At 40.7% G+C, this 25760-nt stretch overlaps 1 protein-coding gene across 1 annotated transcript; it reads left to right on the top strand.

The window, feature by feature from the left end:
• Positions 1–13078: 13078 nt before the first annotated feature.
• LOC124276392 (high-affinity choline transporter 1-like) lies at positions 13079–25160 on the top strand (the record flags this gene model as incomplete). Its single annotated transcript, XM_046712037.1, has 7 exons — positions 13079–13235; positions 18825–18933; positions 19620–19815; positions 20073–20180; positions 21128–21283; positions 22716–22990; positions 25015–25160. Coding segments are annotated over exons 3-7 (848 nt in total), but the record flags the coding sequence as incomplete, so codon positions are not given.
• Positions 25161–25760: the final 600 nt, after the last annotated feature.

The raw sequence follows: 25760 nt of genomic DNA, 5'->3' as shown, positions 1-25760 counted from the left end.
TTAGATAGCAAACCTTTCAGCAACACCTTTAGAATCCACGTGGTATTCATTCCACACGTCTCACACCAGCTGGTTTCCAACTGTTTCCCCTTGTTGGAGTATCCTAATATAGTGATGAACACTTTATATAATTGGCTTTGTTCACTAGGCAATGGGATTATGCATTTATGAGACAGGGGAACCTTGTACATTGTAGCTGTATACACTAGGCAGAGGAAATATGTACATTGTAGCTGTATACAGGGAGCTGTGTACATTGTAGCTGTATACACCAGGCAGAGGAAATATGTACATTGTAGCTGTATACAGGGAGCTGTGTTCATTGTAGTTGTATACACCAGGCAGAGGAAATATGTACATTGTAGCTGTGTACAGGGAGCTGTGTACATTGTAGCTGTATACACTAGGCAGAGGAAATATGTACATTGTGGGTGTATACAGGGAGCTGTGTACATTGTAGCTGTATACACCAGGCAGAGGAAATATGTACATTGTAGCTGTATACAGGGAGCTGTGAACATTGTAGTTGTAAACACCAGGCAGAGGGAATATGTACATTGTAGCTGTATACATCAGATAAAGTAGGTGTGTACACTGTAGCTGTATACACAAGGCTGAGGCAATATTTACATTATTGCTGTATACACCAGATAAGGGAGCTGTGTACATTGTGGCTGTATACACCAGATAAGGGAGCTGTGTACATTGTGGCTGTATACACCAGATAAGGGAGCTGTATACATTGTAGCTGTATACATCAGATAAGGGAGCTGTGTACATTGTATCTGTATACATCAGATAAGGGAGCTGTATACATTGTGGCTGTATACATCAGATAAGGGACTGTATACATTGTAGCTGTATACACCAGATAAGGGAGCTGTGTACATTGTTGCTGTATACACCAGATAAGGGAGCTGTGTACATTGTAGCTGTATTAACCAGATAAGGGAGCTGTGTGCATTCTAGCTGTATACATCAGATAAAGTAGGTGTGTACATTGTAGGTGTATACACCAGGTAGAGGAAATATGTACATTGTAGCTGTATACAGGGAGCTGTGTACATTGTAGTTGTATACACCAGGCAGAGGGAATATGTACATTGTAGCTGTATACATCAGATAAAGTAGGTGTGTACATTGTAGCTGTATACACAAGACTGTGGCAATATGTACATTATTGCTGTATACATCAGATAAGGGAGCTGTGTACATTGTAACTGTATACACCAGATAAGGGAGCTGTGTACATTGTAACTGTATACACCAGATAAGGGAGCTGTGTACATTGTAGCTGTATACATCGGTTAAGGTTGCAGTGTACATTGTAGCTGTAAATACCAGACAGACGAAATAGGCACATTGTAGCTGTATACACCAGATTAGGGAGCTGTGTACATTGTAGCTCTATACACCAGGCAGAGGAAATAGGCACATTGTAACTGTATACACCAGATAAGGCAGCTGTGTACATTGTAGCTGTATACACCAGGCAGAGGAAATAGGCACATTGTAGCTGTATACATCAGATAAGTGAGCTGTGTACATTGTAGCTGTATACATCAGATAAGGGAGATGTTTACAATGTAGCTGTTTACACCAGATAAGGGAGCTGTGTACATTGTAGCTGTATTCACCAGATAAGGGAGCTGTGTACATTGTAGCTCTTTACACCAGGCAGAGGAAATATGTACATTGTAGCTGTATACATCAGATAAGGGAGCTCTGTACATTGTAGCTGTATACACAAGGCAGAGGAAATATGTACATTGTGGCTGTATACACCAGATAAGGGAGCTGTGTACATTGTAGCTGTATACATCAGATAAGGGAGCTGTATACATTGTAGCTGTATACATCAGATAAGGGATCTGTGTACATTGTATCTGTATACATCAGATAAGGGTGCTGTATACATTGTAGCTGTATACATCAGATAAGGGAGCTGTATACATTGTAGATGTATAGATCAGAAAAGGGAGCTGTGTACATTGTAGCTCTATACACCACCACAGGCGGAAGAAATATGTACATTGTTGCTGTATACACCAGATAAGAGAGCTGTGTACATTGTAGCTGTATACACCAGATAAGGGAGCTGTGTACATTGTGGCTGTATACACCAGATAAGGGAGCTGTGTACATTGTAGCTGTATACACCCAGATAAGGAGCTGTGTACATTGTGGCTGTATACACCAGATAAGGGGAGCTGTGTACATTGTAGCTGTATACACCAGATAAGGGAGCTGTGTACATTGTAGCTGTATACACCAGATAAAGGGAGGTATGTACATTGTAGCTGTATACACCAGATAAGGAGCCTGTGTACATTGTGACTGTATACACCAGATAAGGAGGTATGTACATTGTAGCTGTATACACCAGATAAGGGAGCTGTGTACATTGTGGCTGTATACATCAGATAAGGGAGGTATGTACATTGTAGCTGTATACACCAGATAAGGAGCTGTGTACATTGTAGCTGTATACAGATACATTGTGTGCATATGTACATTGTAGCTGTATACACCAGATAGGGAGGTATGTACATTGTAGCTGTATACCAGATAAAGGAGCTGTGTACATTGTGGCTGTATACACCAGATAAAGAGGAGCTGTACATTGTGAGCTGTATACACCAGATAAGGAGCTATGTACATTGTAGCTGTATACACCAGATAAAGGGAGCTGTGTACATTGTGGCACACCAGATAAGGGAGGTATGTACATTGTAGCTGTATACACCAGATAAGGGAGCTGTGTACATTGTGGCTGTATACACCAGATAAGGGAGGTATGTACATTGTAGCTGTATACACCAGATAAGGGAGCTGTGTACATTGTAGCTGTATACACCAGATAAGGGAGCTGTGTACATTGTGGCTGTATACACCAGATAAGGGAGCTGTGTACATTGTGGCTGTATACACCAGATAAGGGAGGTATGTACATTGTAGCTGTATACACCAGATAAAGGGGCTGTGTACATTGTAGCTGTATACACCAGATAAAGGGAGGTATGTACATTGTAGCTGTATACACCAGATAGGGGAGCTGTGTACATTGTGGCTGTATACACCAGATAAAGGGAGCTGTATACATTGTAGCTGTATACACCAGATAAGGGAGCTGTGTACATTGTAGCTGTATACACCAGATAAAGGGAGGTATGTACATTGTAGCTGTATACACCAGATAAAGGGGCTGTGTGATAAGGAGCATTGTAGCTGTATACACCAGATAAGGGAGCTGTGTACATTGTGGCTGTATACACCAGATAAGGGAGCTGTGTACATTGTGTCTGTATACACACCAGATAAGGGAGGTATGTACGTTGTAGCTGTATACACCAGATAAAGGGAGCTGTGTACATTGTGGCTGTATACACCAGATAAAGGAGGTATGTACATTGTAGCTGTATTCACCAGATAAGGGGCTGTGTACATTGTGGCTGTATACACCAGAAAAGGGAGCTGTATACATTGTAGCTGTATACACCAGATAAGGAAGCTGTATACATTGTAGCTGTATACATCAGATAAAGTAGGTGTGTACATTGTAGCTGTATACACCAGATAAGGGAGGTATGTACATTGTATCTGTATACACCAGATAAGGGAGGTGTGTACATTGTAGCTGTATACACCAGGTAAGCTGGAAAAGTGCTGGACATAAAGGGAAAGTTGACTATTGTAAACTTGTAGTAATCCCTCTTGTCATGCAGTGTTGTAGAGAGTGTTGTGTCACTTTCAATCTTCATGCATTGATCTATCTATAGAGATCACATCAAACGTGTACTCAAATCACTTCATTGAAGTCCACGAAAGAATATAATTTAACATCTTATGTCTTGCCTACCAATCAATACACAAGATCTCCTCTCCATATCTTCAAACTCTTACAGCAGTGTATCAACCCCCAGAAACCTTCATTCAGCCAAAAGATTCCTCCTTTTCGTGCCTCCCTACAAGTTGAAGACATTTGGTGCCAGAGACTCCAAACACTCTGCTGCTGTGCTATTGAACTTTCCTCCCTTTCACCTCAGATACGCCCCTTCCTTGAATACTTTTAAGTCTTGGTATAAAGACCCATCTGTTCCTTAATTGCTGACAATTGTTCATCTATTTAGATGTATGCGCTTAGAGCATGCCCTTTATGGTGTGGAGTTTACCGCCATATAAGTTGCCTTACAACATTCTTATATAAATGCGAAATAGTTGAGGCAGTTTCCTTAATCTCTGTAGCTTGTTGCTCAGTTGTGTAAATATGTGGATGGGAATTTGCTGTTTCATCACCACAGAACGATATCTGAGCATTGATACACCTGAAACTGAGATGAAATTCTAACTTGCTCCCAGAAATTAACAGGTCAGAACCAGAGAAAAGCACAAGTGTGGTTATATCTGTTTTCAATGTTTAACATGCTGTCCCTCAATCTTTGGAAGGAAGGGTAACATATGACACGATAAATTATTATCCCCAGGGACATGTATCACCACGTTTAGTAACAAATGACCCATGGATCAAGTTTTCATTAAGTTTGATAGCGACGTACACACCTGAACATTGGAAGGTTTTGACAGAAGAAAACTTGGCTCTATTTTAGATAGCAAACCTTTCAGCAACACCTTTAGAGTCCACGTGGTATTCATTCCACACGTCTCACACCAGCTGGTTTCCAACTGTTTCCCCTTGTTGGAGTATCCTAATATAGTGATGAACACTTTATATAATTGGCTTTGTTCACTAGGCAATGGGATTATGCATTTATGAGACAGGGGAACCTTGTACATTGTAGCTGTATACACTAGGCAGAGGAAATATGTACATTGTAGCTGTATACAGGGAGCTGTGAACATTGTAGTTGTAAACACCAGGCAGAGGGAATATGTACATTGTAGCTGTATACATCAGATAAAGTAGGTGTGTACATTGTAGCTGTATACACAAGGCTGAGGCAATATTTACATTATTGCTGTATACACCAGATAAGGGAGCTGTGTACATTGTGGCTGTATACACCAGATAAGGGAGCTGTGTACATTGTGGCTGTATACATCAGATAAGGGAGCTGTATACATTGTAGCTGTATACATCAGATAAGGGAGCTGTGTACATTGTATCTGTATACATCAGATAAGGGAGCTGTATACATTATAGCTGTATACATCAGATAAGGGACTGTATACAATGTAGCTGTATACACCAGATAAGGGAGCTGTGTACATTGTGGCTGTAGACACCAGATAATGGAGCTGTGTACATTGTAGCTGTATTAACCAGATAAGGGAGCTGTGTGCATTGTAGCTGTATACATCAGATAAAGTAGGTGTGTACATTGTAGCTGTATACACCAGGCAGAGGAAATGTGTACATTGTAGCTGTATACAGGGAGCTGTGTACATTGTAGTTGTATACACCAGGCAGAGGGAATATGTACATTGTAGCTGTATGCATCAGATAAAGTAGGTGTGTACATTGTAGCTGTATACACAAGACTGTGGCAATATGTACATTATTGCTGTATACATCAGATAAGGGAGCTGTGTACATTGTAACTGTATACACCAGATAAGGGAGGTGTGTACATTGTAGCTGTATACATCAGATAAGGGAGCTGTGTACATTGTAACTGTATACATCAGATAAGGGAGCTGTGTACATTGTAGCTGTATACACCAGATAAGGGAGCTGTGTACATTGTAACTGTATACACCAGATAAGGGAGCTGTGTACATTGTAGCTGTATACATCGGTTAAGGTTGCTGTGTACATTGTAGCTGTAAATACCAGACAGACGAAATAGGCACATTGTAGCTGTATACATCAGATAAGTGAGCTGTGTGCATTGTAGCTGTATACATCAGATAAGGGAGATGTTTACAATGTAGCTGTATTAACCAGATAAGGGAGCTGTGTACATTGTAGCTGTCTTAACCAGATAAGGGAGCTGTGTACCTTGTAGCTCTTTACACCAGGCAGAGGAAATATGTACATTGTAGCTGTATACATCAGATAAGGGATCTGTGTACATTGTATCGGTATACATCAGATAAGGGAGCTGTATACATTGTAGCTGTATACATCAGATAAGGGAGCTGTATACATTGTAGATGTATATATCAGAAAAGGGAGCTGTGTACATTGTAGCTCTATACACCAGGCGGAGGAAATATGTACATTGTTGCTGTATACACCAGATAAGAGAGCTGTGTACATTGTAGCTGTATACACCAGATAAGGGAGCTGTATACATTGAAGCTGTATACACCAGATAAGGGAGCTGTTAACATTGTGGCTGTATACACCAGATAAGGGAGCTGTGTACATTGTAGCTGTATACACCAGATAAGGGAGCTGTGTACATTGTGGCTGTATACACCAGATAAGAGAGGTGTGTACATTGTAGCTGTATACACCAGATAAGGGAGCTGTGTACATTGTACCTGTATACACCAGATAAGGGATCTGTGTACATTGTGGCTGTATACACCAGATAAGGGAGCTGTGTACATTGTGGCTGTACACACTAGATAAGGGAGCTGTATACATTGTAGATGTAGACATAAGATAAGGGAGCTGTGCACATTGTAGCCGTATACATCAGATAAGGGAGCTGTACAGATTGGAGCTGTATACATCAGATAAGGGAGCTGTATACATTGTAGATGTATACATCAGAAAAGGGAGCTGTGTACATTGTAGCTCTATACACCAGGCAGAGGAAATATGTACATTGTTGCTGTATACACCAGATAAGAGAGCTGTGTACATTGTAGCTGTATACACCAGATAAGGGAGCTGTGTACATTGTAGCTGTATACACCAGATAAGGGAGCTGTGTACATTGTGGCTGTATACACCAGATAAAGGAGATGTGTACATTGTGGCTGTATACACCAGATAAGGGAGGTATGTACATTGTGGCTGTATACACCAGATAAGGGAGCTGTGTACATTGTGGCTGTATACACCAGATAAGGGAGCTGTGTACATTGTGGCTGTATACACCAGATAAGAGAGCTGTGTACATTGTAGCTGTATACACCAGATAAGGGAGCTGTGTACATTGTAGCTGTATACACCAGATAAGGAGCTGTGTACATTGTGACTGTATACACCAGATAAGGGGAGGTATGTACATTGTAGCTGTATACAACTGATAAGGGGCTGTGTACATTGTAGCTGTATACACCAGATAAGGGAGGTATGTACATTGTAGCTGTATACACCAGATAAAGGGAGCTGTGTACATTGTAGCTGTATACACCAGATAAAGGGAGCTGTGTACATTGTGGCTGTATACACCAGATAAAGGGAGCTGTGTACATTGTGGCTGTATACACCAGATAAGGGAGCTGTGTACATTGTGGCTGTATACACCAGATAAGGGAGCTGTGTACATTGTAGCTGTATACACCAGAGAAGGGAGCTGTGTACATTGTAGCTGTATACACCAGGTAAGGGAGCTGTGTACATTGTGGCTGTATACACCAGATAAGGGAGCTGTGTACATTGTGGCTGTATACACCAGATAAGGAAGGTATGTACATTGTAGCTGTATACACCAGATAAGGGAGCTGTGTACATTGTAACTGTATACATCAGATAAGGGAGCTGTGTACATTGTAGCTGTATACACCAGATAAGGGAGCTGTGTACATTGTAACTGTATACACCAGATAAGGGAGCTGTGTACATTGTAGCTGTATACATCGGTTAAGGTTGCTGTGTACATTGTAGCTGTAAATGCCAGACAGACGAAATAGGCACATTGTAGCTGTATACATCAGATAAGTGAGCTGTGTACATTGTAGCTGTATACATCAGATAAGGGAGATGTTTACAATGTAGCTGTATACACCAGATAAGGGAGCTGTGTACATTGTAGCTGTATTAACCAGATAAGGGAGCTGTGTACATTGTAGCTCTTTACACCAGGCAGAGGAAATATGCACATTGTAACTGTATACATCAGATAAGGGAGCTCTGTACATTGTAGCTGTATACACAAGGCAGAGGAAATATGTACATTGTGGCTGTATACATCAGATAAGGGAGCTGTGTACATTGTAGCTGTATACATCAGATAAGGGAGCTCTATACATTGTAGCTGTATACATCAGTTAAGGGATCTGTGTACATTGTATCTGTATACATCAGATAAGGGAGGTGTATACATTGTAGCTGTATACATCAGATAAGGGAGCTGTATACATTGTAGATGTATATATCAGAAAAGGGAGCTGTGTACATTGTAGCTGTATACACCAGGCGGAGGAAATATGTACATTGTTGCTGTATACACCAGATAAGAGAGCTGTGTACATTGTAGCTGTATACAGCAGATAAGGGAGCTGTATACATTGAAGCTGTATACACCAGATAAGGGAGCTGTTAACATTGTGGCTGTATACACCAGATAAGGGAGCTGTGTACATTGTTGCTGTATACACCAGATAAGGGAGGTGTGTACATTGTAGCTGTATACACCAGATAAGGGAGCTGTGTACATTGTACCTGTATACACCAGATAAGGGATCTGTGTACATTGTGGCTGTATACACCAGATAAGGGAGCTGTGTACATTGTGGCTGTATACACCAGATAAGGGAGCTGTATACATTGTAGCTGTAGACATCAGATAAGGGAGCTGTGCACATTGTAGCCGTATACATCAGATAAGGGAGCTGTACACATTGGAGCTGTATACATCAGATAAGGGAGCTGTATACATTGTAGATGTATACATCAAAAAAGGGAGCTGCGTACATTGTAGCTCTATACACCAGGCAGAGGAAATATGTACATTGTAGCTGTATACACCAGATAAAAGAGCTGTGTACATTGTAGCTGTATACACCAGATAAGGGAGCTGTGTACATTGTAGCTGTATACACCAGATAAGGAAGCTGTGTACATTGTGGCTGTATACACCAGATAAGGGAGCTGTATACATTGTGGCTGTATACACCAGATAAGGGAGGTATGTACATTGTAGCTGTATACACCAGATAAGGGAGCTGTGTACATTGTAGCTGTATACACCAGATAAGGGAGGTATGTACATTGTAGCTGTATACACCAGATAAGGGAGCTGTGTACATTGTAGCTGTATACACCAGATAAGGGAGCTGTGTACATTGTGGCTGTATACACCAGATAAGGGAGCTATGTACATTGTAACTGTATACACCAGATAAGGGAGCTGTGTACATTGTAGCTGTATACACCAGATCAGAGAGCTGTGTACATTGTAGCTGTATACACCAGATAAGGGAGCTGTGTACATTGTAGCTGTATACACCAGATAAGGGAGCTGTGTACATTGTAGCTGTATACACCAGATAAGGGAGCTGTGTACATTGTGGCTGTATACACCAGATAAGAGAGCTGTGTACATTGTAGCTGTATACACCAGATAAGGGAGCTGTGTACATTGTGGCTGTATACACCAGATAAAGGGAGCTGTGTACATTGTAGCTGTATACACCAGATAAAGGGGCTGTGTACATTGTAGCTGTATACACACCAGATAAGGGAGCTGTGTACATTGTAGCTGTATACACCAGATAAGGGAGCTGTGTACATTGTAGCTGTATACACCAGATAAGGGAGCTGTGTACATTGTGGCTGTATACACCAGATAAGGGAGCTGTGTACATTGTGGCTGTATACACCAGATAAGGGAGCTATGTACATTGTAGCTGTATACACCAGATAAGGGAGGTATGTACATTGTAGCTGTATACACCAGATAAGGGAGCTGTGTACATTGTAGCTGTATACACCAGATAAGGGAGGTATGTACATTGTAGCTGTATACACCAGATAAGGGAGGTATGTACATTGTAGGTGTAGACATCAGATAAGGGAGCTGTGCACATTGTAGCCGTATACATCAGATAAGGGAGCTGTACACATTGTAGCTGTATACATCAGATAAGGGAGCTGTATACATTGTAGCTGTATACACCAGATAAGGGAGGTATGTACATTGTAGGTGTAGACATCAGATAAGGGAGCTGTGCACATTGTAGCCGTATACATCAGATAAGGGAGCTGTACACATTGGAGCTGTATACATCAGATAAGGGAGCTGTATACATTGTAGATGTATACATCAGAAAAGGGAGCTGTGTACATTGTAGCTGTATACACCAGATAAGGAAGCTGTATACATTGTAGCTGTATACATCAGATAAAGTAGGTGTGTACATTGTAGCTGTATACACCAGATAAGGGAGCTGTGTACATTGTAGCTGTATACACCAGGTAAGGGAGCTGTGTACATTGTGGCTGTATACACCAGATAAGGGAGCTGTGTACATTGTGGCTGTATACACCAGATAAGGGAGCTGTGTACATTGTAGCTGTATACACCAGATAAGGGAGCTGTGTACATTGTAGCTGTATACACCAGATAAGGGAGGTATGTACATTGTAGCTGTATACACCAGATAAGGGAGCTGTGTACATTGTAGCTGTATACATCAGATAAAGTAGGTGTGTACATTGTAGCTGTATACACAAGGCTGAGGCAATGTGTACATTGTAGGTGTATACATCAGATAAGGGAGCTGTGTACATTGTAGCTGTATAAATCAGATAAGGGAGCTGTGTACATTGTAGCTGTATACATCAGATAAGGGAGCTGTGTATATTGTAGCTGTATACATCAGATAAGGGAACTGTGTACATTGTAGCTGTGAAGGAAAAGGGGAGGAGAGTTGAAATAATTACGCGTTGCCGTTAAATAATGCTTTTACGTCACAGACGTAACTTCAGATAACACAACAGCTAAACCTCAGAAGCAACACTGTAGAAACATTTCCCACATATATTCACACCAGGCGGTCGTCACATTAACATTACCCTGCAGAACTAGGGCCACCTAGAGGATATTATGTTACAGCTTCATACCAGATCAGAACAGGAGAAAGGCTTGAACAACTTGTTTTGAAATGCTCTTCTTCAATGGTAGTGAAACCATTGCAAATATTTTAGCTAATCCTTGATTGAAAGAGAGTAATTGCATGAGCATTATCAAGAAATCCTATCTCAGTAATATGATCGTGGCAGGTTTGATTGCTGTCAGTATACTGATACTGAGGCAAGCTACTGTCCCTACTTCAAACTCTCAAGTAGGCATTCAAGATTTGTATAAACTTGAATATAGGGCAAAGCTTTTCAAATAGTGCATTACGTTACGTGTGTCTGGAAATTGTGAATATAAAAACTAACCGCCATGTTTCATTATCTTAAACCTGCCAAGGGTCGCCGAGATAACAAACATCGGTTATTATCAGGGACCGGTATCTCGTATTGTGCTGATCAGATTGAGTTTAGCTAACAGATCCAAGGTATAATACATGTATTTATTTACGGCTGTGCTTATCAATGACATCCATTCTCATAATCACATGTATCGCGCATATACACGCTGGCACACAAGTCGAGCAACTAATCTACCCCAGAGTGAATCTCACCCATAAACACAATTGTCGTCAATGAAATAAATTATGTAATTCTAGCAAGACACGATAAGTTCTCAATAACAACCTTATCGCCAGTCTAATGATATAGAACAATCGAGATAAGGCAAGTTTGCAATGACAACCTTATCGACGTTCCAATAACGCCAAATAAAAATAGGATTATTTGAGGTCAGTGGAATATGTGTAAATACGGAAGACAGTCCCAAATCACCCTGTGGCTGTCTATTCAGGTAAGTAGTTTTACTATTGTCTACCTTGTCAAATCGTATCTATATGCTAGTACATCTTAACTTTTGTATCTTAACTGTAGGCTACTGGTAGTACATCCAAGTTTACTTTGAACATACATTGGTGTATTTCTTGTAACATATTTTGTCTGGCCAACAGAGACTCCCTACACATAGCATTATCAACATTATTAGTTGTAGGTTTGCAGTATATACTGAGGGGGGATTACTCTCGTCGGATTTCCTGTAAAAGGCCATGTGCTCACAGCACCAGCCACTGTTCACATAAGAGTTCCTATTAAAGCTTTCTAACCCGAAGCTTAACCTTGTAACTTCTTTACACTTGTCAAATATTCTGTTAACGAAATATTATTTTCAATTTGGTTTCATTCTATTACACTGTTCACCTTTTATTATAAGCTGTGTCAGAATGTATGCTGTTTGAACGCCAACTGGAGTGATGTTTTGTGTACAGTGTGTCAGATATATAACACTGAGTCATGCATACACTATTGTCTTACGTTGGTTAAGTATATAATGGCGTACTTGTTTAATGTAATTGCTGTTGTTGGTATGTATCCACTTCAATAAATGAGTTTAACATTTTGATGAAACGTTGTAAATATTCTATAGAAGACTAATCTTGTACATGACTCTGTGACTGACTAATAAATTAGTCGAACATCTTCTCAGGTCTTGTGTTGTTGTACAGGTTGGTTCTGTACCGTCGTACCTCTGCTGAGCGGGCTGATTCTTCAACACCCTTAATATTGTCGTGTATCGCGGTCTGACATACCCTGTACACTTCACAGGACATTAAAGGCTGGATCACGCCTCAGTGTTTTTTGAGGGGGTGGGGGTGCGGGTGCGGTGTGTGTGTGTGTGTGTGTGTGCGTGCGTGCGTGCGTGCGTGCGTGCGTGCGATTTCCATTACTGGTATCTGTTCACTAATCCCAGTCACATAGTACTGATAGAAGGATTTTCTGTGACAATTAACAAAAACAAAACGAAACAGACCATGTGGTACACGTCCAAATCGGGAATAGCATCGGACACCATTTCAGCTATAAGGGACGTTTAGAAATGGCCTCAACATGTCCACCATGAAAGGTTTTGAAAGCTCCACTGAGGCCTTGAATGTTGTCATTCTTATCAGAGTTGGAGAAAGAGTCGCATGACGCTTTTTAGAACTTGGTTGTACCTCAAATGTTGTCAATTGCACACACCAAAAGCGGGAGGTGGTGGAATTCTACTTCTACGTCTGTTTCTAAAGGTCTGCTCGATAATTTTTGTCACATTGCTTTTCTATAAATAGTACAGATGTGAATCAAACCAAGCAGTTTCACTGGGTCTCCCTCTGTCGGCACGGTGGCTTTTCTGTGACATTTAGAAATATGTGATGCTCCCTTGTTTTAAGTGAAATCAAGTGACTGGGCAGTGTCGGATGTGGGCGAGAGAACACAAATCAAACGTGTCAAGCGTTGTACGAGTCTAGGATCCACATCCCAGGTAAATATACATATGTTTGACATAACATTGGCCGTATATAACGCTATAACCCGCTAATTTCTCACAAGAGACATTTACATGTTCAAAGTTTCCAGTAAAAAGGGAGCAGTCATTGGGTTTATGTGTACCGTGTTGTCGTTTTGAAGTTTCAGTACGGTAGTTATGGAAATATATTTACATGATAGGGAAGCCTATATATTGTAGCTGTATACACCAGGCAGGGGAACTGTGTATATTGTAGCTGTATACACCAGACAGGGGAACTGTGTATATTGTAGCTGTATACACCAGGTAGGGGAACAGTGTATATTGTAGCTGTATACACCAGGCAGGGGAACTGTGCATATTGTAGCTGTATACACCAGGTAGGGGAACAGTGTATATTGTAGCTGTATACACCAGGCAGGGGAACTGTGTATATTGTAGCTGTATACACCAGGCAGGGGAACTGTGTACATTGTAGCTGTATACACTAGACAAAGGAACTGTGTACATTGTAGCTGTATACACCAGGCAGGGGAACTGTGTACATTGTAGCTGTATACACCAGGCAGGGGAACAGTGTATATTGTAGCTGTATACACTAGACAAAGGAACTGTGTACATTGTAGCTGTATACACCAGACAGGGGAACTGTGTAGATTGTAGCTGTATACACCAGACAGGGGAACTGTGTATATTGTAGCTGTATACATTAGACAAAGGAACTGTGTACATTGTAGCTGTATACACCAGGCAGGGGAACTGTGTAGATTGTAGCTGTATACACCAGGCAGGGGAACTGTGTATATTGTAGCTGTATACACTAGGCAGGGAACTGTGTATTGTAGCATTGCAGCTGTATACACCAGGCAGGGGAACTGTGTAGATTGTAGCTGTATACACCAGGCAGGGGAACTGTGTATATTGTAGCTGTATACACTAGACAAAGGAACTGTGTACATTGTAGCTGTATACACCAGGCAGGGGAACTGTGTACATTGTAGCTGTATACACCAGGCAGGGGAACTGTGTATATTGTGGCTGTATACACTAGACAAAGGAACTGTGTACATTGTAGCTGTATACACCAGGCAGGGGAACTGTGTATATTGTAGCTGTAAACACTAGACAAAGGAACTGTGTACACTGTAGCTGTATACACCAGCCAGGAAAACTGTGTATATTGTAGCTGTATACACCAGACAGGGTAGCTGTGTATATTGTAGTTGTATACACCAGACAGGGGAACAGTGTATATTGTAGCTGTATACACCGGACAGGGGAACAGTGTATATTGTAGCTGTATACACCAGACAGAGTAACTGTGTATATTGTAGCTGTATACACCAGACAGGGGAACAGTGTATATTGTAGCTGTATACACCAGACAGGGGAACTGTGTATATTGTAGCTGTATACACCAGACAGGGTAACTGTGTATATTGTAGCTGTATACACCAGACAGGGAACTGTGTATATACACAGACAGGGTAACTGTGTATATTGTAGCTGTATACACCCGACAGGGTAACTGTGTATATTGTAGCTGTATACACCACACAGGGTAACTATGTATATAGAAGCTGTATACACCAGACAGGGGAACTGTGTACATTGTAGCTGTATATGCCAGACAGGGTAACTGTGTACATTGTAGCTGTATACACCAGACAGGGGAACTGTGTAGATTGAAGCTGTATACACCAGACAGAGTAACTGTGTATATTGTAGCTGTATACACTAGACAGGGCAACTATGTATATTGTAGCTGTATACACCAGACAGGGTTACTGTGTATATTGTAGCTGTATACACCACACAGGGTAACTGTGTACCTTGTAGCTGTATACACCAGACAGGGGAACTGTATACATTGTAGCTGTATACACCAGACAGGGGAACAGTGTACATTGTAGCTGTATACCCCAGACAGAGGAACAGTGTACATTATAGCTGTATACACCAGACAGAGGAACTGTGTACATTGTAGCTGTATACACCAGACAGGGGAACATTAAACATTGTAGCTGTATACACCAGACAGGGGAACTGTGTACATTGTAGCTGTATACCCCAGACAGGGGAACTGTGTACATTGTAGCTGTATACACCAGACAGGGGAACATTAAACATTGTAGCTGTATACACCAGACAGGGTAACTGTGTACATTGGAGCTGCATACACCAGACAGGGGGGCTGTGTACATTGTAGCTGTATACACCAGACAGGGGAACAGTGTATATTGTAGCTGTATACACCAGACAGAGTAACTGTGTACATTGTAGCTGTATACACCAGACAGGAGAACAGTGTACATTGTAGCTGTATACACCAGACAGGGTAACTGTGTATATTGTAGCTGTATACACCAGACAGGGTAACTGTGTATATTGTAGCTGTATACACCAGACAGGGTAACTGTGTACATTGTAGCTGCATACACCAGACAGGCAAACTGTGTATATTGTACCTGTATACACCAAACAGGGTAGCTGTGTATATTGTAGTTGTATACACCAGACAGGGGAACAGTGTATATTGTAGCTGTATACACCAGACAGGGTAACTGTGTAGATTGTAGCTGTATACACCAGACAGGGGAACAGTGTATAGTGTAGCTGTATACACCAGACAGGGGAACAGTGTATATTGTAGCTGTATACACCAGACAGGGTGACTGTGTACATTGTAGCTGTATACACCAGACAGGAAAACTGTGTATATTGTAGCTGTATACACCAGACAGGGTAGCTGTGTATATTGTAGTTGTATACACCAGACAGGGGAACAGTGTATATTGTAGCTGTATACACCGGACAGGGGAACAGTGTATATTGTAGCTGTATACACCAGACGGAGTAACTGTGTATATTGTAGCTGTATACACCAGACAGGGGAACAGTGTATATTGTAGCTGTATACACCAGACAGAGTAACTGTGTATATTGTAGCTGTATACACCAGACAGGGGAACAGTGTACATTGTAGTTGTATACACCAGACACGGGAACTGTGTATATTGTAGCTGTATACACCAGACAATGTAACTGTGTATGTTGTAGCTGTATACACCAGAGAGAGTAATTGTGTACATAGTAGCTGTATACACCACACAGGGAAACTGTATTGACTGAAGCTGTATATTTCAACTAGGCGAAATGTGCAGAAAGCAGAATAATGAAAGTGCAATACGATGTCGCCTTCGTCACAAGTGTACAGATATCATGTTGATTCAATGATTAACAGACTTGCTTGTTTAGATAGTCTATTTTCAGCCTGTGATATCAGGAAATGGGCCTGGGTAGGTCATTGTAGCTTCTGTATTCATGCCCTAGTTAGGTCCCGTCTTCAACTGCAACTACACGGGTAAGAAAGCTGTATCATTACATTTGCTATATACACAATTTGAAATACACCTACTGCCCATATTGTAATTCATGTTTGGAATTGTGTTATGTGTAAATTCTCTGGTATTTGACGTTGACGTCTCGTTGTGTTACCTTCCCCTGGGTGTACGTTCCAGGAATCGATGCAGTCCCACAGCCAGTTCCACAGTACAGGAAACATGATACATGTCGGCGTGTTAATCCCATACAGATTTTCTCACGCTTTTGACAGTGGTCGCGACAGCCAGTCCAGTACACACGTACTTAATGTAGGATTCATTATCTTAACATTGCTCGTCGGCTATATCACTGACCTCAGGCATTACGTTGTGTTTTGTCGTATGTCTCTTCATATGCTGACTGAGCGCGTTAAGGGTCTGTGTGTCCAAGTGTATGAACTGCTGGTTTACGGTGAGTTTAAGGGCGCCATAAATCAGTTGTTAAAAAAAATCGCACGGAAGGCCGGGGTTCTCATAATGGCAAGGGCACATTATGTGAAGCCGTGTTAGTGCAGGAATATTACTTAAAGCAGCACTCCGCCACTCACTCATTACACTTGATTTAATCCCAGTTAGGGTGAATCACGAGGGGCTAAAAGTTTTGAGCCTAAAATGCTTCTGATATGTGCATGATAAAAATAACTGTATGATATTGAAGAATGGTTTATATCATTCAAATACACGTAATATTGACATGCAGATGTCGCTAGTTTCCGGTCACGTGACATCTAATCTAAACCTCTATTGAAACGGCAGAAATTGATAAGCTTGGGTACAGAGCAGTCATAAAGTTTTTGTCGGGGCAACCCGGCGAAGCGCATTGAAGAGCGATTGACAGCAGTATGAGTACCCCATGGGACTCAGTACAGTACATCAATATCATACAGTTATTTTTATCATGAACATATCAGAAGTATTTTAGGCTCAAAACATTTTGATAGCCCTTTGTATCTACAGTTCAATGTTAAGCAACAAATAGCCGGCGGAAGTAAATGAATGTTCTGGGCCAGAACGGTTACAACATGGAAGGTTTCAGTAAACATTTCGAATTGTGTTCTGGTGGATGGATAATTTCTGAATTGACACATATGTGGTAAACATTGTCCTCATTATGGTGTTATGGCTGTGCAATGGATTTTATCGCTTGTATGGGTGTATACTGTATGTATATTATTGTAACTTTAAACAAAACATGTACAGACCCGTGCCCGTTATATTCGGACACTTGACGTAACTTCCATAGACTCACATGCTAATTTAGTGTAGCATAAATAATTTTCATTAATTTAATTTTCGTATGATCCAAGTCAAATTTTGCACATTTCTTACCTACAATCACATAATTTCTGTTTAATTTTCCGTTGCTTATTTATTGAATGGCAACAATTTAATCAACATATGTACAGTGCCGTGAGCTCCTTTAACATGGCGGCCTATGAGATTGTGCAGTGTGGAACTATACGTAAGTTGATAAATGTGATGTCATTAGTTAAATAGGGGCGGTGGGGTAGCCTAATGGTTAAAGCGTTGGCTCGTCACGCCGAAGACCCGGGTTCGAATCCCCACATGGATACAATGTGTGAAGCCCATTTCTGGTGTCCCCCGCCGTGATGTTGCTGGAATATTGCTAAAAGCGGCGTAAAACCAAAACTCAGTCAGTCAGTCAGTTAAATAGTGGTCGGAAAATTGAACTGAAATTATGTGCGCAGACAAGAGATGATTTCAAATTTGCCTGTCAAATTTTACAAAGATCTATCGTAAACTCACCTCATAAACATTATTTATGCTACACTGAAATAACATGTAAGTCTATGGAAATGACGTCAAGTGTCCGAATATAACTGGCACGGGTCTGTAGGTTGTGAGATTGGCATAACAAGCTCCCGATAGCAGTCCGCAAATAAGCACCGAGTACGATACGTTTGCCGGACCGTATTCTGATGATGCTTCATATATGACCTTTTGTTTTTAACAACTGTAACTTCCTTTGAATGCTTTTTTGTTTTATTTATGAATGGGGGCTAATGCGACAACGCGACATTTTAAAATGTCAAAGGGTATGGCCCTGCCACCCACATTAAAGCTAATTTGCACATTTTAGATGGGACCACATACATTGATCATAAACATGTCCCTTTTTCTCATTGTCGTATCCTGTTTTGGATTGATGTGTATGATGGTCTATCACTGGATTGTCTGATCAAGACCACATTATTCACAGATGATCCATGATCGGTATCCAACAACAAGGGGCATTAACTGTACTGAAGTAATAACCGATCTGCTGATCAATACAGACAAACGTGAACTGGTCTTGAGTGTTACTGGCGGTGAGTAGTTCTAACCATTCATCCTTGCACCACATTTGAAAATTTGAAAATAAATAGAGAATCTCTGAACCTTGTATCTAAAATATTGACCCAGGTTGTATAAATGGCAAGACTATGGCGTCCGGATGTTAAAGTTCTTCAGTATAACTCAGACGAAATGAATGATTGTGAGTGAAAAGCACTCCTGTATGAGTATGCCTTGGCTTTGAATATGTACATTCTGTACATTGTACAGGATGAATTCTCTAAATATACACATGAGCATTAATCATGGAGGAACCACATGTAGTTAAGTACGATAACACTTCTCAACATATATATACTTTGAAAACCAAATTTCGCGTATTAAAATGCTAACTGTAACATGTTTCAAAAGCAATGGAACTTCATCATAACTTCAGTCGATGCTCAAACTGCGACGGGACATCAATGCATCCTGCGTAAAAGTCTACGTCGTACCAGTCAATTCCTTTGGATCAGTTCAGAAAACTGTAGTGGACGAACTGGCTGACATTGTAGAATGCAAATGTAAACGTATTTCATTAACAGAAAATTGCTCATCATCATTATCAAACACAGCTTAGTAATTATGCAGATTCTGGACATTCCGCCACGAAGGGGACTCCCCTCATGTTTGATAGATTGTGTACAGATAATAGCTGTGACATCTTTCTTTGTTTCGTCAGTTCGCGTTACAGGAATACATAAACTGCGTCATCATGGCACTGAACATCCCTGGACTCATCTCCGTCATCGTGTTCTACGTCCTCATCCTCGTCATCGGCATCATCGCCGCCAGGAAGAGCAGAAACAGTAACGCCGAAGACTCATTCGTGGCCAATAGAAGCATCGGGCTGTGGCTGTCGTTCTTTACACTTACTGGCAAGTAGAGATACTACACTCACTTCATTTTTATGAGTTTTTGTGCTAATAACAACCATGAGTATTTTCTTTCATAATTATCCGATCATACTTAACTTTCGACAGAGACATACTATTTTTCCATTAAATACGATTCTCATAATACGTCAATACAATTGATACTGTAACTCATACTAAAAATTCTCATAATACGTTTACAATTGATTCTGTTTGTCATACTAAAACTTAACTTATGATATACTGTCACACGTCCTCAGCAACCAATGTCGGGGGAGGCTACCTCAACGGCACAGCGGAGGCGATGGCATACAGCGGCCTCGTGTGGACCAATGTTCCTGTTCTGTACTGCATCTCAATCACCATTGGTAAGATGAACATATGAACCACATTGGTAAGATGAACATATGAACCACATTGGTAAGATGAACCCATGAACCGCATTGGTAAGCTGACCCAACGAACCACATTGGTAAGATGAACCTATGAACCACATTGGCAAGGTGAACCAATACTCCACTCACAGTAAAATCATACATTCAATATGTAATCGAGTATCACCATTTCTTGACTAGGGACGTTGTTACAAGAAATTAAAAGTCGTTGAAGTCTTGTTGTCATGTTAGCTTATTCCCACAGCTTGACAAACAGGTGTTTCTGAAATGTTGAGTACCAGGAAATTGGACACACATGTTTCACGATGAGAAACCGTTGACATTTGGACTGCAGCATACATACATAGCTTCTAGTTGCAGTGATTTCTGACTGAACGGATGCTTATACGGGTGTTTGCCTTATGGATGATAGGTTTATAGGTCAGTGTTTGTCTGTTTAGTCTTCACATGCGACTGGTCTGTGTTACTACCCATCTACGGGACGCCACACCAGTGTGTGGTAGATTCGGGATGTGGAACCAGTGGCATGAAAACTACAAACACTTGCACAGGCAGGGCATGTGTCCACTCGAATAAACACTGGAACCTATGGCACAAGCCAAAACAATGACATAATTCCTACAATAGCTCGCACAACCATGAAATGTTTTGAAGGCGTTTGATATTGCAAACGTGATCAAACACCTTCTGAGCAAGAGGTCTATGTTCTACACCATGTTTCAATTTATGAGAAACATTTCCAGTATGAAAAGAAATTCTATGTAGGATTCCGATTTTAGCATTGTTGTGTTCTTGAATCACTACCAATAAGTTGTGACAAGTTTTGTCTTCCACCCTCGTTAGTTTATGTTTGAAATGGTTAGCGTCATTTTAGCTCATTTCATTTAAATACATAAACTGTATATTAAATAAATCTTCAGCTGGAGTGTTCTACGCGCCTAAGATGAGGAGAGGTGGATACATCACCATGTTCGACCCCATACAGGCAAAGGTTGGCGGTCGTGCCGGGAGTATGCTCTTCTTCCCGCAGCTTATGGGAGATGTCTTCTGGACTGCAGCCATCTTGTCAGCTCTGGGTAAGATCATACAAGTCAAAGCTACATGAACTGGAATCCAAAACATAAAAAACATACGAGGTGGGAGTGGACGGGGTCCATTTTGATTAAAATGATAGTCCAGAGTCATTGTCACAGCATTATCTAAGATAATATAGATTAACATCGAGGGTGAAATTGGATCCATACTTGTCTTGTAGAACTGATATAGGGGTAACACAACAAAGGATAAATACTTGTCTTGTAGAACTGATATGGGGATAACACAACAAATGATAAATACTTGTCTTGTAGAACTGATATGGGGGTAACACAACAAAGGATAAATACTTGTCTTGTAGAACTGATATGGGGGTAACACAACAAAGGATAAATACTTGTCTTGTAGAACTGATATGGGGGTAACACAACAAAGGATAAATACTTGTCTTGTAGAACTGATATGGGGGTAACACAACAAAGGATAAATACTTGCCTTGTAGAACTGATATGGGGTAAACACAACAAAGGATAAATACTTGTCTTGTAGCCTTGTAGAACTGATATGGGGTAACACAACAAAGGATAAATACTTGTGATATGGGGTAACACAACAAAGGATAAATACTGTCTTGTATGATATGGGGTAACACAACAAAGGATAAATACTTGTCTTGTAGAACTGATATGGGGGTAACACAACAAAGGATAAATACTTGTCTTGTAGAACTGATATGGGGGTAACACAACAAAGGATAAATACTTGCCTTATAGAACTGATATGGGGGTAAACAATAAAGGATGAATACTTGTCTTGTAGAACTGATATGGGGGTAACACAACAAAGGATAAATACTTGTCTTGTAGAACTGATATGGGGGTAACACAACAAAGGATAAATACTTGCCTTGTAGAACTGATATGGGGTAACACAACAAAGGATAAATACTTGTCTTGTAGAACTGATATGGGGGTAACACAACAAAGGATAAATACTTGTCTTGTAGAACTGATAACGGGGTAACACAACAAAGGTTCCGTGCTTGAGTTCAAACACTGGTATGGACTCATAACACTGCCTCAGATAATAAAGATTAAGATAAGATAAGAAAAGTATATCTTAGTAAAATAATTGTAACGAACTACCGTTATAACTCACAAAAGGATCCATGCTTGTCTTGCACAGTCATATTATGCTAGTCTTACAAATAATGTATCGAACTACCGTTATAACTCACAAAAGGATCCATGCTTGTCTTGCAGATTTGGTATAAGTGTAACACACAACTGATCCATGCTTGTCTTGCAGGTTTGGTATAAGTGTAACACACAACTGATCCATGCTTGTCTTGCAGGTTTGGTATAAGTGTAACACACAGATGATCCATGCTTTAGAGATTTTACGTGTGAAGCACAACAGGGGTTACACTGAATAATGTTCTGTAACTGAAAGCCCAACTTCCCCATGTTACAGGGTCCACCATGTCCCTTATCCTGGACCTGGACCCTGTTCTATCCATCATCGTGTCCAGCTGTGTGTCCGTGTTCTACACCTTTATAGGTGGGCTGTACTCTGTGGCCTACACTGATGTCATCCAACTCATCTGTCTCTCCGTGGGACTGGTAAGGATATTACACTTTGACCTGTCCAGAGTCCAGGACACTTGGGTTGGTGAGATACACAGAAACCAGATCGGTTCTTATGCAGATCTCTGTTGCCAAATCATATTTGGCGGTCTACCATGGCAGGTATGCTACACATTTGTTGATACTATCACTTCCAAATCATTTTCGATTATTTGTTTCGGGAAGTATGAACTTGATGCTGAACTCATTTAATCCATCACGTATGTCCTTTATGGAAACCTGACGGCAGAAAAGGCCCAGTGTAGTTGGCAACCATGTCTTTAAAGGTGTTTTTCGTGCTATTTTTTCAATAGTGTATTAATTGCATAGGTCGTTGACGGTTACGTGAACTGAGCTATAGAATAGGTCAGTTTCCGTCCAGATGATTTCGATGCGACTCGTTTCCTTTCTGATCAGCACCATTTCGCTATGTGACTGGATGAGTTCATTCAAAGTGTACACTGCACACTGATATATGCATGTACTCATGGAAACGAATAAGGGAACACATGGAAGTACAAGTGTTCCTTTATGTATTTCGAGAATTTCACCCACAGCAATACATACCTTGTGACGAACCCTGGAAAAGAATAAAGGAACACTTGTACTTTCATGTGTTCCCTTATTTGTTTCCGTGAGTATAAAATTCATGAAATTCAGCGATATAGGTTGGGCTACAACAAACAAGTTGACAAACAGTATTACTATTACTTCACACGTGTTTCGGATTGACACACTCTGAGGTACATTTACGGACATGAACTTCTGTAATATGAGGAACTCGTCGTTCTGGAGCATTAGCAATATGCAAACCCGAAAACATGACATTTGCTATGGATAATAACTTCATTTATTTCTAACTGCAGCGTTTCAGAGCTACTTCTTGCTGCTTTTATTTCTAACTGCAGCGTTTCAGAGCTACTTCTTGCTGCTTTTATTTCTAACTGCAGCGTTTCAGAGCTACTTCTTGCTGCTTTTATTTCTAACTGCAGCGTTTCAGAGCTACTTCTTGCTGCTTTTAAGCAGCGTTTCAGAGCTGCTTTTTATTTCAACTGCAAGAGATACTTCTTGCTGCTTTTATCAGGTAACAAAGAACATTAGGAGTTCATGTATTCATGTTCATCCAACTTCTAAATACCTCTCAAAGACTTCAATATCTAAAACCTGTAAGTGAATTTCATTACAGTATGAAATATCCTAGACTAAGAAGTACAAGTTTACAGTTGAGAATTACGAAATATAATGTATGTTGACAAATTTGAAAATATAAAGATACGGATCTGCCCCATCCAATTCCCCACCAGGAGAGAAGAAGAACTCCGGCTAACAATGTACTATTACAAGAGAGCAAAACCATTTCTTTATACAGTAGGCCATGTTGATCTCTAACAGTTGTTTAGTGTGAACGTTACTGATTAGCAACTGAACGTTCACTGTTCACCACTGACCTCTGGTTCAGTTGTTTAGTGTGAACGTTACTGATATCATGTGACTGACCTCTGGTTCAGTTGTTTAGTGTGAACGTTACTGATATCATGTGACTGATCTCTGGTTCAGTTGTTTAGTGTGAACGTTACTGATATCATGTGACTGATCTCTGGTTCAGTTGTTTAGTGTGAACGTTACTGATATCATGTGACTTACTGATATCATGTGACTGATCTCTGGTTCAGTTGTTTAGTGTGAACGTTACTGATATCATGTGACTGATCTCTGGTTCAGTTGTTTAGTGTGAACGTTACTGATATCATGTGACTGATCTCTGGTTCAGTTGTTTAGTGTGAACGTTACTGATATCATGTGACTGATCTCTGGTTCAGTTGTTTAGTGTGAACGTTACTGATATCATGTGACTGATCTCTGGTTCAGTTGTTTAGTGTGAACGTTACTGATATCATGTGACTGATCTCTGGTTCAGCTGTTTAGTGTGAACACTGATATCATGTGTTTAGTGTTGAGTGTGAACGTTACTGATATCATGTGATTGTGTGTGTGTGATTGTATCATGTGACTGATATTCAGTTGTTTATGTGAACGTTACTGTTTTACAGGTTCAGTTGTTTAGTGTGAACGTTACCATGAATCATTTGTTTTACAGGTTACTGATTCATGTGACCATTGAACGTTACTGATTTGTTTTGGTTCAGGTGTTCTACCAGAGAGTTTTGGCTTGCAAGACACCAAGTATTGCCCGTACAACTGTTCTATCCTGGCAGCGCTTTGTAGCTTACTTCTTTGCTATAGGCCATGAACCCCCAGCGGCTGTTGGAATAGTTGATCCGCAACAGGTTTTGTAATGAATGATCTATTTAATTGAGAATTATTGTTTTAAAATTTGAAATTTGAAATTTTTGTATTAGCATTTCGAGCTTTGGGTGTATAGGATGCGCTGTTCACAGAAGTGTTGCTATTGTCGACCGCCTACGTGGTGTAGTGGTTAGAGCGTCTGCCCGGAGAGCGGAAGGTCGCGGGTTCGATCCCCGACCGCGTCATACCAAAAGACGTTAAAATATGGTACTTGTTGGTCCCTGCCTGGCGCTCGGCATTAATGGGTACAACAAGGACTGGTCGGCTCGGAGTCAGTATAATGTGTCTGAGTGGGTATTCATGCTTCACTGCGTCATGGTATCTCAGTGGGCTAGCACTATAAAACCAGCTTCAGTCTGGGCTAGTACAAGCAGTCGCACATACACATACACACGCATGCACATCGTCATATGAGCGAAATATTCTCAAGCACGACGTTAAACCCAATTTCACCTCACCTTTCTATTGTCAATATAAATCAGTGTTCCTAATGGCCAGGGACATGATGAAATTAGCGTGTCATACCAGCTGAGTTCACACCTTGCGTCTGGTCACAAATTTCATCATTTCTCACGTCATAACGAAT

Source organism: Haliotis rubra, unplaced genomic scaffold (genome assembly GCF_003918875.1).
Source record: "Haliotis rubra isolate DU_JTF1 unplaced genomic scaffold, ASM391887v1 Scf105, whole genome shotgun sequence".
In the NCBI taxonomy this organism is placed as follows: domain Eukaryota; kingdom Metazoa; phylum Mollusca; class Gastropoda; order Lepetellida; family Haliotidae; genus Haliotis; species Haliotis rubra.
The sequence above is the reverse complement of the archived record's forward strand: the minus strand, read 5'-3'. Positions and strand labels throughout refer to the sequence as shown.